The 15,463-nt window shown below is 32.7% G+C and overlaps 1 protein-coding gene across 2 annotated transcripts in view; it reads left to right on the top strand.

Annotated features, from left to right (window-relative positions):
- Positions 1–15,179, top strand: part of LOC143258536 (quinone oxidoreductase-like protein 1) — a 54,152-nt gene extending 38,973 nt beyond the window's left edge. For both annotated transcript variants that reach the window (XM_076517654.1, XM_076517655.1), the window contains exons 6-9: positions 4,044–4,373; positions 10,896–11,001; positions 11,465–11,510; positions 12,068–15,179. In XM_076517654.1, the coding sequence (XP_076373769.1) occupies positions 4,044–4,373; positions 10,896–11,001; positions 11,465–11,510; positions 12,068–12,167 (582 nt within the window). In that variant the 3' untranslated portion in view covers positions 12,168–15,179. The remainder of the gene's footprint in view (positions 1–4,043; positions 4,374–10,895; positions 11,002–11,464; positions 11,511–12,067) is intronic.
- The last annotated feature ends 284 nt before the right edge of the window (positions 15,180–15,463 follow it).

The raw sequence follows: 15,463 nt of genomic DNA, 5'->3' as shown, positions 1-15,463 counted from the left end.
TATATCCTGGGAATCCTTTTAATTTTGTTTGGGCTTCTTTATGTTCATTTATGTATAGTATTTCTGTATACTTGTCAAGTACAAAGTGACTCTCATGTTAAGATTAAAAGACTGATCTTATAACTATCAAAACAAAAATTAAATCCAAGTTACCCATTTTTCTTTCTAGAATGGCTCAAAGTTGTAATATGAAACTACATTTGTTTATCTTAAACAGTTTTAAAGTTAGAACAACATACATCTATTTATACTTAAATTTTATTATTTTATTGCCATTTCAACTGTGGCTAACTAATATTTTTCCATAAAATTTGTAAATCACTTGCTGGACAAGGTTATAGCTCTGTAACCAAATATGATGGAAGGCTATGAAAATTATGCTTTGCTTGATTGATGGTGATATTATAATGAGTAATTTATATTAATTTCATACTTCTAGGAATGTAAATAAATCAGACAGAGAAGGGGGGATGTCTAGAGAGCAAATGTCACAATTCTCACAACAAGATGCTCTCCAGTGGCATAGCAGTATGTCTATGGACTAACAATGCTAGAAACCAGGTTTTGATACCTGTGGTAGGCAGAGCAAAGATACCCTTCTGTGTATCTTTTGCTTAATTCCAAACAAACAAACTCACAATAAGGGAAAAATTTAATGTTTTTTAAATATTGCCTTATAAAAATAAGAACTCAAAACTTGTGTACTGTTAAAGTATAAATTATTAGATACATTTTTATGCTATATTTATTGGTATACTGTAAAAAGAATACTTTAATTAAATTTTGAATGTAACTTACTGAAACCTTGTGACATGCACAGAAAAAAATTCCCATGGAGAGAGGGCAGTGTATCAGTTTGAATACGAGTGAAAGACCTGACCTGTTAACACTAGTGTTATGTCTTTGTGTTATGCAAAGTCTGGAGAATCTGAATCTGAAAGTACTGGAGATCACTAACTATTACACAGACTGATAACTACTGCTTCATGGCTAATAACAATAGTAACATGCACTTTCCTACATTTTTAACTATTCATACAGGTGCCACAGGTTGTGAGCATTCATTCTTCAAGCTAAGCTGGTTGTGCTTTACCATAATGCATGACAGAAGTGTTCATGCTAGAATTGGGTCCTTGATATCTATTACACTATGAAAATCTCATCCTATTTGGCAAAAACGGTTTCAACTTGTACAGGGTGTCCAGGGCTTTGGATATTCAGCAAACTGAAATTGTATTCCTATACAGTGAAAAAGTTGTTGCCATATGAAAACTTATGATGCTGCTATAATCCTTTCTGTATTTTTAAAGTTAATTGTTTCAGCAGTGCATAGTCCATTCCAACAGGGAATTTTTTACCCAGACAACATTTGCTAGCAGTTTTTTTAAAATATCATAAAATATCCTTATTCAGGAGCTGTAAACATATGATTAACATACACAGTTGCATTTTGTACTTCCTGCAATTGTGATAACACTGTTCTGATTACAATATCACTGGCATTGGTATCCATTAAGAATCTACAGTGTTGTCATGGGTACACCAACACTGGGTCTTCTACTAAAGTGTACTACAGGGGCTGGAATTGTTTCTAACATTCCTCTCTGCATCTGAAATATGTATCAACTTTAGTGAAAGTCAGTAATGATGTGGCAGTCATGGAGAATGAGATGATAGCATGGCATATGAAACCTGGAAAACCTAGACACGCTCAAAGATTTTCACTTTTTTGCAAGTAGTTGATCCCAAGTTCAATGTGGCAGAACAACTAGTTGTCATTGGCAACTCATCCTTTGAATTTGTGTGACCTCAGTGGCCTTCATAATCCATGGTTATTCAGCTATATATCTTCAAGCTTGGAAGAGCTCACCACCTCATTGTGGTTCAACTACTTCACCATTTGATGACCCCTGACCCATTTACTAATAAAATAACAGCTGTTGATTAATATTATCCATCAATGGAACCTTCACTCTTTCTCAGTTTTATAGGGTGGCTTTGACCACAGGTGAAGCTGAAATTATGTGGCTGTCGAAGGTTTTGTACTCACCACCACAGTGCAACAATCTTCAGTCATCTATGCTTCCCTAACACTGAGGTTGATTCTCAAGGGAAGTGTGCATACAACCAAAAGTGATATTAATATATAGTATTTATTATGTATATCTTATTTGTAAAAGCATCTTTTGTAGTCCTTTTTTTTTTTTTTTGTAGAAATTATGTACCTGCTGTAGCTAGATCCCTATAAGAGTTTGTTAGTTTCAAATTACTACTATAATTACTATCAAAAGAACAGTTCACAAGGTTGAGATGCTTATGCTCTGAGGACAAATGCCTTTTCTGCAAAATAACTAAAATAGTTAAAGTTTTTGATCAATATAATTACTTGGTTAATGTCAGTAAAAAAAAAAAAAAGTCCACAATGATATAATGCATTACATCACATGCTATTCCATCGACAAATAAGTAGTAAAGCTTATATGGAAAAATTATAATATACTCAATACTGATCCCTCTACTGCTGACATTTTCTGTATAGTTTCTTCAATTTCTTGTTGGTGTAATCCAAAACTTAATTGACTCAAAACTACAAGACAACATTTCATCTTAAAGGTAATACAAAAATGTGTTGTACTTGTCCATACATTTCAAGCAACACTATAACAACTGGCCCTAATTCCACATTTTATGTTAGGAGACAGAACACCTACATATATAATGCGCCCTTTACTGAATACAATGTAATAGGTGTCACAGATATTGGAGAAGCTGCTCACTGGCTTGGTAATAGTTTTGGTGAACACTTTAGACCTATAAAAGAAAATTCCACTGACCTTCTAGTTCCTAGGAACTTTAGTTTTCCTGATCGTAGTGGTACATTTAAAATGCAAGTCCTAGTTGTCATAAACACACACCACCCAACAAGTGAGAAAGCCTAGAACATCACCTAATATTTCAATTGAACACTAAGTCTCCATATGGATTAGTGAAAGATTTACTTTCGAGTAATTTTCAGAAATATATATTCAGTCAGATGTTTTCTTCAGATGTGTTTTACTTCCAATTTTCTCTTTTTTTCTATTTTACTTTTTCAACCTTACTTTATTTAAAGCTTTGTCATTCTTACAAATATTTCCCCATTACTATTTTGTGAATTTATTTTTTTAATTTTATTACTTCATATATTTATTCATTTTCAGTTACTCTAACCATAAATTTTCCATATTCTTGATAATTTTAATATATTTTTTGTAAAAAACTTAACAGTTTTCTCAAAAAATTGCACAAAATAAAACTAAATAAAATTCTTATTTTTTATTTAGACTTGTTAATTTATCCTCTAATTGCTTTTCACTTCAACAAGCAGGAAAACAAAATTAGTTATTATATTTGAGTAGTGTGCAAAAAAAGCAAAAACTAGTGAATAAAATAGTCTTCACATAATAACTACTATACACTTACCTTTAAGTAGGATACAAAACAAAAAATAAAAATATGATATAGCTGGATTTAGTGGATTTTAGCAAAATAGCTGACTAAACATTTCAGTTAGTTTGGTTTTATAGGTGATTTCAGAAGATAAAATCAAACAAAATCTTTTCATGCTTAATGATTTTGCATACCCATAAGCAAATCATGAGATACCAGGCTGGAAAAGATGCTACTCATTTCTTCACAAATTCACTTTTTAATAATCTTTTTTGTCCACTTTTTTATGTGGCTTTTAATTCTAGGTTTATGGTACTGTGAAGGGAAGTTGTGAAGTATTAGTATAGCTTTACAGACTTTGTGAATTATAAATTGTCATTAGAACCAAAAGGCAATGAAAAGTTATTAAAATTATTGTATTCTTTTAAATTATGTTTCATATATCCTTTTTTCTGTGTTGTACTAATATAATATTAGTTTCGTGTTAAATTTTTATCTTATTATCTCACTCTGTTATATTTAACTTGCTAAAAATATATTTTTTTATTAATTATTCATTTAAATATATTATTAAGAACTATATTATCAGTTTCCTGATATTTTTTGTATAATAGATTCTTACCACTACAAGTAGCAGTGATGAAAAACTTTACCTAGAAGGTTTGGAAGACAAGTTGGCTCTGATTATAGATCTCACTAAACGTTCTACCAGAATTGGCCGATATAACAATAGCAACTCTGGAATTATTCTTTCTGCGTGTATGGAGGAATCTAGTGGATTGGGTGTGGACATAATTATTGACAATGGATTAACCATGTTTTCTGATGATAAAAATCGAAAGATAGCAAATGAATTTTACACCCATCCTGTACCAAGTAAGCGTGAGATATTATCTGCCTTAGCTGTGGGAGGACGCTGGGTTACTTGTAAGGATGACCTTCAGGTAAGTTACTTTATTTGTAATCTAAGCTTATCACTAAATTCATACTATGCTAATCCAATAATTATAAGGTTTTATCATCTTTAATTAACTTGCTAGAGAAAACAAGTACATTATGTTTTATTATTATTGTAGTAATTACATAATAGAGATGCCAACTTGATATCCTGTGAATTTATTTATTAGATTTTAAGTAAGGTGAAAATTTTCTCACTAAATTGTACAGGTTATTTTTGCAACCACTTATGTGGACTGTTCAATTTATAAATTGGTAATCTCTGATTATGTGAACCTGAAAGCTGTAAACATGCAGTCACAGAGTAATCTTGTTGCCACGATATTTTTGCAACCACTTATGTGGACTGTTCAATTTATAAATTGGTAATCTCTGATTATGTGAACCTGAAAGCTGTAAACATGCAGTCACAGAGTAATCTTGTTGCCACGATATTTCAAGGTTTCCATGTAGGTTTGTATAAGTGAGGTGTTGTGAACAGTTTTCAAAATATTAATAGAATAAAGACAAATGTGTCACAAATTAACTGCCACATGGATTTATTCCTGCACACTGCACAGTATAAAAGATGGCCATTATACTTGACAAGGTTACTAATAACTTTCATTGCATGAATTACATTTTCAAATATTAATAAAATTACCCTTAATAAGTTTATATCTACTGAAAAACTGTTCACGTTGTTTGATAAAAAATAATTAAAATGTTTTTGTGAGCTCTTGAAAATTACACATCAATACAATGTAGCACATACTTATTCATACCTTTCATTGAAGTAAGATTCATCTAGTCCTCTAGTCTACATGTTCCCAAATGTAGACATCCTTTGTGATGATCTGTTTATGAATTCTTTCATAACCTCTTCTATATTTATTTTGTCGACCTCATCTTTGTCAGTGTGACAAACTGCCACATGGTTGAGGCGGCATTGAGACATAGTTGACCTTAACCACGTCTTCAACCGTCTTATTGCAGAAAAGCTGCGTTCACATTCGCAACTGGATACTGGACACACAAACAAAATTTTCATGAGAAGAAACACTTCACTACACATCTGCTGGCTTGTTTCATGCATTTTACAGTAAGCATACTTCCCATCTTTCAGAGATACTGCTTTTGTTGTTCCTTTGAACATGGGCAACTGAAACTTGAGCCGTTGTGCAGAGATTTCTGGATAGAAGTTTATAACCGAGTTGTCAATCTTGCCAGATGTGATCATGTTCTCAAGTGCCAGATATTGCCATTGTTGTCTGCATTGAATCTAGTGGTCAGATGTTCTGTGACTGTGTCCACAAATTCAAAATATTGGCTTCTGTTGCAGAATGGTGTGCTGAGCCATCACCTGTGATCCTTCTGGGGGGTCTGTAAATGCATGGTAGTTCAATAGGCACCAGATCTAGGGAAGTTACCTTTTTCTCAGCTTCATCAAATATCTTGTAATTTTCCTCTGTTCGCAATGCCCGCAATTGCTCAACTATCATGCCAGATACTGTCACTGATTTTGCTTGGAATGCACAGTTTAGTTCCTCTAATGCAGCTAATGGATGTTAAGCCATCAACAATCCTAAAACTGTCTTTCCTTTGTCAAATCTGTCCAGCAGACCTTGTGCTTTCACTGCTACATCTGATTTTTCATTTGCTAATTCAGACAAAGAATCAACAATGTCACTGTAGTGATCATTAGCACATGTAATTGTAGATAGGTGGCACAACCAGCATGTTGGACACAGTGGGCAGATGTATTTAATTGGACCATTGTGGCTGTCTAACAATACAATATTTTCAAAGATTGTCTTGTATTTGTCTGACCCCTGAAGCAAGACACCAAGTTCATGTACCTACTGGATAGAATCTCAAACACATTCACAAGCTTCAACTGCATGTTGCAATATTAAATTAGCTTTGTGTGCTCCACAGTGGAGAAACAAAGCTGACGTTTGCTTCTCTTTTATTTTTGCCTGGCATCCACTGTACACACCACTCATGTTAGTGGCTCTATCATAAGTTTGTGCTCTTAATCCTGACGGTGGTAAATTGAGTCTCGTCAGTACATTAAGTATAGTCAAGGATATTGTTTCACCAGTTGTATTGGAAACACTGTACAAACCAAGAAATGTCTCATGGTCGTCAAGGTACCCATCTATGTATCGTACACATGTTGCTTTCTGTTTGGCACCTGTAACATCTTGAGTGCCATCTACCATTAATGCAGAGATTTTACTTTGGTGCACTTCGTGTGCTATGTTCCTCAGTATTTGATGGCTGAACATCTCCATTATTTCATTCTGAGCCTAGGGTGATGTGAATGTGGTTTTCTTTGACAAGTAGGCCATCAACTCAGGATCTTCCTCTTCCAGGAGCTTCATTAACTGCAGGATGTGATCAAAAACCGGTCGTTTGGTCGCTTAAATGCTGGTCTTAACGGTCATTTCATAATACCTCACGTCTGATAATTGACAGTTTTGTCCAATGTACTGATGTAAAATATTGCTAAACAAACAAAACCACACCACACGCCAGCTTTTCATTGATAATTGCTGAACAAACATGCTGCATCCAATTAGTAGATTAGTAGACCAAATCATACCAAAAATGATCAGTTCGGTTAAGGTATAAATAGGAGGCATATATTTATTAAAAATCAGTTTCAATTTGATTCTTTTGCTCTACATATATTCAAAACGTCTTTATCTTCATTCTGAAGTCATGGCTGATTGTCGAAAACGCAAAGTGCTTTCACTAGAAGATCGTGTGAAAGTTGTAAAGTTGTTTGAAGGCGGCAAAAGCTGCAGAAAAATTGCAGAATCCATGAACGTTGGAAAGACACAAATACAGAGCATAGTAAATGACAAAGAAAAAATAATGTCACTGTGGCAAAATGGTGCTAACACTGGCCAAAAATATCAGAAAGCACGGAAAACAGTCTACACTGAGCTGAACGAAAGAGTGTGGGACTGGTTTTGTGCCGCACATGCTAAAAACCACCCTGTTACTGGCGTAGCCTTGAAGGAATATGCACTGATGAAAGCCACAGAAATGAATCTGGATGACTTCACTGCCTCCAATGGTAATTATTTAGGCCTATAAATTTCCAGCTTGATAACCCAAAATGTTTTAATATGCATTCACTTTTGTTTTACTTGACTTGAATAAGTTTTAAGTTACTTTCGCAAATTTTAACGCACGTTTTGTTTTCTATATTACAGGCTGGCTAGAGGCTTTCCAAAAACGCAACAATCTGTCCATGAAAGTGTTGAATGGAGAAGCAGCAGACGTGAATCCTGCAGCAGTCGATGACTGGAACAAGCACCTGGCAGCTATTACCGAGGGCTACGAGTTGAAGGATATCTTCAACGCAGATGAGACGGGGCTGTTCTATAGAGCCCTACCCACCCGTTCACTTGTCAAGAAGGGGGACACTCGCAGTGGGGGCAAAAATTCCAAGGAGCGGCTCACCATTTTACTCGCGTGCAGTGCCTCCGGCGAGAAGCTGACCCCATTAGTGATCGGGAAATCTGCCAAGCCCCACTGTTTTGGCAGCCTGTCAACATCATCGCTTCCCGTAATATATAAACACAATAAGAAGGCGTGGATGACCAGCACTATCTTCAGGGATTGGCTCACAACTATCAACAATAAAATGAAGCTGCAGAAGAGGAAAATCCTTATGTTTGTGGACAACTGCCCTGCTCACCCCGCCATCACCCTGTCAAATGTCAAGCTGCATTTCCTGCCTCCAAACACGACATCAAAGCTACAGCCATGCAACACAGGAATCATCCGTGCTTTCAAGGCGCATAACAGGAAGCGGCTTGTGAGGCATGTGCTGTTCCAAATGAATGAAACAGACCTTGCAACAGACATCGTGCAATCTGTGAACATTCTGGACATGGTGTACTGGTGTAAACAAGCATGGGATTGTGTTACCGCTGAGACAGTGATCAACTATTTTCGGAAGTGTGGTTTTGTAGCTGGAGCTACCCACAGCAGATCCAGACTTTGAGCGTGTCCTGGGTGGTACATCCTGGGAGGATTTCACCGACTGCGACAGTGACGTAGTCAGCACCATCCAGTTTGGAGACAACTGGCAGAAGGAGCTCGATGAAGCAGATGCTGGTGAGCACCAGGAGTCAGAGAAGGAGCAACAAGACCAGGAAACTGGAGACGACTTTGTTCCAGACAACAAGGAGATGGCTAGATGCCTGGAGTATCTTCGAAAGTGCGCAGTGGCCCATAACAACGCAGAACTTTTGAATATTGTTCAGAGTGGACAGAAGTCAGTGACCGTGTTGGCTCAGCAGACCAGAAAAAAACAGTTGTGCATTCAGGACTTTTTCAAACTGTAAATAAAGTTAATAGAGTCTACATGTATTGTAAAATTGTTTTTGTACATATTGCTGTTAGTTTGTTTTGTTTTGTTTGTTTTTTTTGCTAAGAAAAAAAATATAAGAAGAAACAAATGAAAAGCCTTTCTTTCTTTTCTTTGTTAACTTCAAAATATGTACAAATAAAAAAAAACATGCAAAAAATGGGCTCCTGCAATAACAGACCACCTGCTGTTTAAGACCACTATTGCTCTGCAGAAGGGGTGGTCTTAAATACCAGGATCTACTGTATATCCTCTGTATGGCAAGTTTCTATTCCTTTTTTGAGGTTGTTGGATTATCTGCATTGTCACTTGTAGTACTAGTAACTGGCTTGCAGAACTGTCTAATATCGGAAAGTTTCAGACGCTTGCTTGTCATAATTGGAATCTGTTTCCCAGATGACTCAACAGGCTAAAATATGGCTTTATTGAAAAACTCTAACATACAACAAATGAAGACGGAACAGAATGGAAGTAGGACTGAACAGTACAACGTATTTAAGTAGAATGTTCGAACCTCACAGTGACTACTGAGCCGACTGACCTCATGGGCATTGCTGGGACAATAATGTGTGCTAGTTACAACATAAGTAATTGCAAGTTTCTCGAAAAATACTTAAACAATCACAAATATATTATATTCCTGTTAAAGCTCATCAAAAGACAAACACATTGTGAAATAATGTCTATAAGCACGTCTAGTAAATAAAAATACCTAAACAAAAACTATCAATACAATTCGAGTAGAGGCTTCAGGCTGTTGAAATTGCTCCTTTTGTGTTCTAATTATACAAGAAAATACAATATATTTACTATGTATGATAAGAGAATATATTGTTCTTTTACCGTAAAGCACCAGCACTTTATTAGAGGGTGGTGATAATCTGAAATTTCATGGATTAATGAGGGCCACAAACACAGGTCTTATGAGCCCTATTGGAAAACCAAGGCTCATGCTAAAGGGAGCGGAGGGGGGTCATGTTGGGCACATCTGGATCCGAGCAGCCCGAACCTGTCGTTAACTGCACACTAAACGTACACTATGGTCAGCGGCTTCGGCAGCTAGGAAAGAGTAAGGCGTTTGACAATAAAACCGGCTAGACATGCATAAGAACAAATAGTATAGGAAAACCGCACAATGTACACATAAGATTGATGCAGCTACAGGCTACAAATGGCCTGCCAGATCTAGATCACAGGAGTTTACACTTGGGAGTAATATTTTCGAATTTCGTGCTCTGTTCAATCTGTTGTGATGAAAATTTTACTTAATCTTACACTGCATACAAGACGTAGGTAGATTCTGTGATAGTGCTTGCAAGCCTTGCATGTATACTTAGGCCTACTGACTGATAATTTAGAACTATCGTGTAGATCAGAAAGCTTAGAAGCACACCTATATTAAAGATGTACATTTCGGCTACTGAAAAAGCCTACATCTAGGCCTAATTATGTAATTTGATTGGTAAGAACATGAGAATCACAAGAACAAACACACAATTTGTAGGTCTGTGATGCAATAGACCAAACTGTAGGGGGGGATGATTGTATGCACCATACCCCCCACCTAAAATGAAGGGGGGATGTATCCCCCATCACCCCAGGATCTACGACACTGTTTATTTTGTATTCCTGACATACAACAGTTGATGTAATTTTAGATTAGTCAGCCAGATCAAGCAATTTTAACTTAAGGTAGTTAAGCATTAGTACAATAATTAACTGTACTTTGTAATTAGAGCTAACTAAATGTTGGCATTTTTACTGTATTTTAGTGGTGGTAGAAAAGCGTGCTTTTGAGATAGGAACCAAAAAAAATCATAGCAAAAGTAAACAAGGGGTAAAATTAATTAATAAGAGCAGAAAAATAGTTTTCAGTGGAACATGTTAGAAAAACTGTGGAAAATTAAATAGTTACTGAAAACTGGATAAGTACTAGATTTTTTTTCAGTCGTTAATTTTTATTCTGATTTATTGAAAATGTAGGAGGTGTACTTTTGCTGCTTTCACTGAAGTCTTTATGCTTTTGTAGAATTTTAAAAAGTAGTCAAGGAAAAGAAACTAGCACATTACCATAAAAATATGTTTGTTAATTTTGTCGTGTTTCTAATTTCCTTAAGATATCATTTAATTAATTTTACAGCTAGATCCTCCAAATTCAAGAATATTGTATCTCAAATGTGCAAGTGTTTCATTCCTATTTGAACAAGCTTGGACTTTGTCATCAACACAGCAAGGCCGATACATGCGTATCCTTTTGAGTTGTCATTTGATTTGTATATATTAGTTGTTAATAAAAAATATTATTTCAGATATAACTTCTCTTTATTAATATTTTTACCACATATAAAGTTGTTCTTTATACCATTATCTACATGATATTTGGAAGTGTTTTGATTGTTGGATATCTTTAATATTTAGAAAGAAATTGTAAGAATGTGGTAAAAATATTAATAAAGAGAAGTTATATCTGAAATAATATTTTTTATTAACAGCATATAAAGTTGTTCTTTATATCATTATCTTTAATATTTTGATATCTTTAATATTTAGAAAGAAATTGTAAGAATTTAACAGGTCTTTTATTAGAAGCACTAATGAGAATGTTTTATATTTCTTTATTTTGAATCTCCTAAACAACTATTTGTTGGGATACCATGATATTCTCACAGAATTTAAGTTTGATGATAACTTCTGAACTGGCTTAATCAGATATTCTTATGGACATAATGGAGAAAGTAGCTGATGGGGTAATCCAGTAAGTTTTAAATAATGGTTTATTTGTTATTCATATTTGAAAATAAAAATGTGTAGAAGTTGACTCATTATTGTAATTGTAATATTATTAAAAAAGTTTAATGTAACCATGGAGGAGATCTCGTTAATTAATAAGATTTTAAAGTAATTGGTTGTTTTTAGTATTACTATATTATTTTACAAGTACTGAGCATATAATTCTTATTCTTTATATTTTTGCGTTATTACTGTTTCTTAGAATATTTAGAACAATATCCAGTAACTAGTATTTCAAAATTTTATTTCTTTTTCAGCCTTAACATTGACCACATTGTATAATTAAGAGACATATGCAGAACTTTTCCACAAACTATCATTCAGCATCTATCACTGGATTTGTTTTTAGCCTTCACACCCAGTTTGTTGTATCATTATGGTTTTTTTATAAGCACATACAAGAACAAGTATTTCAAGTTTCCATTTGAAAACCCAAAGATCTATCCTAACTGGTCATTGAAAGATTAGTTTAGAAAAAAATGTAATTAAGATTTCTTTTTTGAATGTTAATTACTATTTCAGGCCTAACATCCACCATACTGTCCCATTTGAAGCAGTTCCTGAAGCCCTGAAAAACTTGTCAGAAGAGCGAGTGGGTAAAGTAGTTATGAAGTTAGATTGATACCCCTAAGTAGTGTTCTACTCTTAAAAGGGGATTTTTGAAATATGTCATTTCTAGATCATTTTTCATTCTTTAGTATGTTATTTCATGGAGTGTGACTATCAAATATTTATTTTCATTGTTAATAACTAGTAGTGGTACTATATCAGAATTTACCTGAGATAAAATATGTTTACTTCTGAGGGTCTTAATAAATTATAGTGTTTAATTTTTTGTTGTTAAACACAAATAATTAATGGAAAGAACATGTGTATGAAATTAATCTATATTGTTAGTTAGTTGTACTTCACTAGTGTGTATCGTATGTTGCGCAGTTGATCGTGTTATCAGATATTAATCATTTTAAAATGTGTCAGAATTCAGACAAAAGTACATTTGTTAACAGTAAATATAGTTAATTATAGTTTGTGTGTCTGTGTTTAATATCATGCTCTAATGCAAGGCTTTAATATGTCAAAAAGGTTATAAATCAGGAACAAGTACAGTAGAGAATTTAGTTTTTATTACAAAGCCCTGTCAAAGAAGGTGTGGTACATATTATGTCGTATTCTATTGCCAATATCAATGTTGAGATTTGAAAATAGGATTAATCTGTAAACTTAGATAGTTTCATGCTGAAGTATTAATTCATAATTCAAAGTAGTTTACAGGAAAGTAAGAGACTGTATGTAACTTTATTCTTAAACCTTTGATGAGAGGTAGTTTGTGTGTGTATGTTTTATGTGTATTGAATGATAAGTAGTTTAAACATTATTTATATCTGAAAGACACAAAATGCATGAAACATCAGAAGTAATCCCAAGAAATTTTCTATGAAATGCAATTTACAGAGCCATTCTTCCTTTATTTTGTACTTTTAATCCATAATCCTAATGTTGTAGTGAATTAAAACACACACACACACACATTTGTTCTATAATTAAAATTGGGATAAACTGGTTAAATGTCTACTTGTGTCAAGTTATTATTCTGTTGCAAAATTATTTCTCCTTTTTTTAATGAAGTTGAAAGAAAACTGAAATGTGTTTCTTACTTGATAAGGCTAATTTAATATAAATTTAAAATTTGTTTACTCAGATATATAAGAATTACTGTACATTTAACAAAAACTTTCAGCATATTGAATAGTACTATTTCTAATTTACAGCTAACTTTTAAAGGACTTTTCTCACTTTTAAAATGGGTTAAATGAAAATCTTTTGTAAAACTTATTAAATAAACAGCTAACACAAAGGAACTAAACTTTATATTAAAAATCAAATTGATAACTTTCTGTAAACTATGAATTTTTGTTGTGTAACTTTTATTTCTAAGGAATTTTTGCATTTTGTTGTTATATATGCCATTGCAATAGTAATTTTTATTATAGAAGTTAAATTATCTAGTTTGAAAATTAAAAATTGGCTTTCCATAGAAATCCAGATGTATGTGTACTGTTTAAAGAATTGAGAAACAGAAAGCTCACAAAGTTAATGACTAAAAGAATTCATCTTTTGTAAAGTCTGTGTTAGTTATTTAAAAAACATTGTAACATATAGAACCTTATATAGCTGCTAATAGGGGCCATACATTACTATCTATCAGTAAGATAAATAATGATGAAACCAGTAGTTTATGGCTTTTCTGTAAGAAAAACCTCAATTCATAAATAATATTGCCATTCAGTACTTTTTAAATAGAAAATTTGTGTTTCTCTAAAATATTATTTAGCTGTTGATAGTAGTATTTAATTTGTTAGGATTATATAAACAATCAGTGATAATTATAATTGAAAAATAAGGAGCAAATTTGAAATTGGCTTCATTGCTGTAGGCAAATTGTGTTGAAAGCTTTTGAAACATTTTCGAGAATTTTTAGATGCTTCCTTTAATGAGGCCATTATTTTATATTCACCAGTTGTTTTTAAGATTGCTATAAAAGTTTTAAGATATTCAAATATCTGCTGAAACATTTTAATCATGAATCCTTTGAGAGCAAAATATACAGTATGAAAGGGACTCAAAAATGATTTTGCATATCTATTTCTTTATACAGGTTTGGTAATGGTGTTTAACAATAAACTATAATGGGTAAACCTTGGGAGTGTATTTAGCTTAAATGTATTATTATTGACTACATAATTGGATTTCAAAAGTTTTAATAGTGTACTATTGAAATTACAAATGAAAGAGCAAATAAGGTGGTTGATGTTTCATAATGGACAAGTTTATTTACATAAAACAAAAAATTTAGAAGATATTAAATTGGTAATGATAAAAATTTATTAAGTCTTTTTATTTGTAGCAAGTCTTAAATGTTTTTAAATATTAAATAAGTATTACCTGAATTTTCTCACTCCAAGATAAATAATATTATCAAATATAAATTAAAAATAAACTACATACATATATGCATGCATGTATGTATATACTATTGTACTTGAGGCCTAAATTGGTCATTTTAAAATAGTTAAAACACTTTTAATGATGTAAACTTACTGCACAATATCAGATTCACTAATCTACTTTCTAAGTAATAGATCTTTCTAAATAAGACTTTGAAAACTAAGTTATAAAATAGTCACTTGTGTTTAGCATACATTTTGATTATTTGAGACTTTCATTTATACCATACAAAAAGAAAAATCATCTTTGCTTTCTATTATTAGCCTTAATTATAGCTATGATAATTATAATAGTAATGATTTTTTGTGACTGTGTTTGTTTATGCAGCATGATATTTCTTGTGACATTAACTACTCTATAAAGATTTCTTTTTGTTAGTAAAGTTATGTTTTGAAAAAAGTGAAAATTAAAGCTATCTTTAGCAAAAATACACCTGTTGCTAAGGGCCACCAGTTTGATATTTATGTATTAAGTTGATTTAATATCAAGCCTGTATAGACAATTGTCTGTTCTAGTCATTCACTGTTACAGATACTCTTATTAGTCCTTATCATCTCTTTGCACTTATTAATGATTGGAATGAAAATGTTGTTTATATTTTAATGTTATTCATTAAAGCATTAAGAAAGAGATAGCCTGAACTGTTTTGTTTCTTTTTCTTACAAGCTTAATACAGAGCATGAAATTTAATTTTCTTTTTTGTAGACCATGAAAAACATATTACAATAATTTTGCATATTAGCATGTAAATAAATAACGATGAACACACTTGTAAATAATTTATTAAGATAAAATATTATGTATGTTAATACATAAGTATTACTAATTATATATATATATATATATATATATATATATATACATACACACACAATACCTAATACTTTCCTAAAGTTTGATCCAGAAAATTGT

The sequence above is a fragment of the Tachypleus tridentatus genome, chromosome 8 (assembly GCF_004210375.1).
Source record: "Tachypleus tridentatus isolate NWPU-2018 chromosome 8, ASM421037v1, whole genome shotgun sequence".
Taxonomy (NCBI): Eukaryota; Metazoa; Arthropoda; class Merostomata; order Xiphosura; family Limulidae; genus Tachypleus; species Tachypleus tridentatus.
This window is presented reverse-complemented; position numbering and strand designations above follow the sequence as displayed.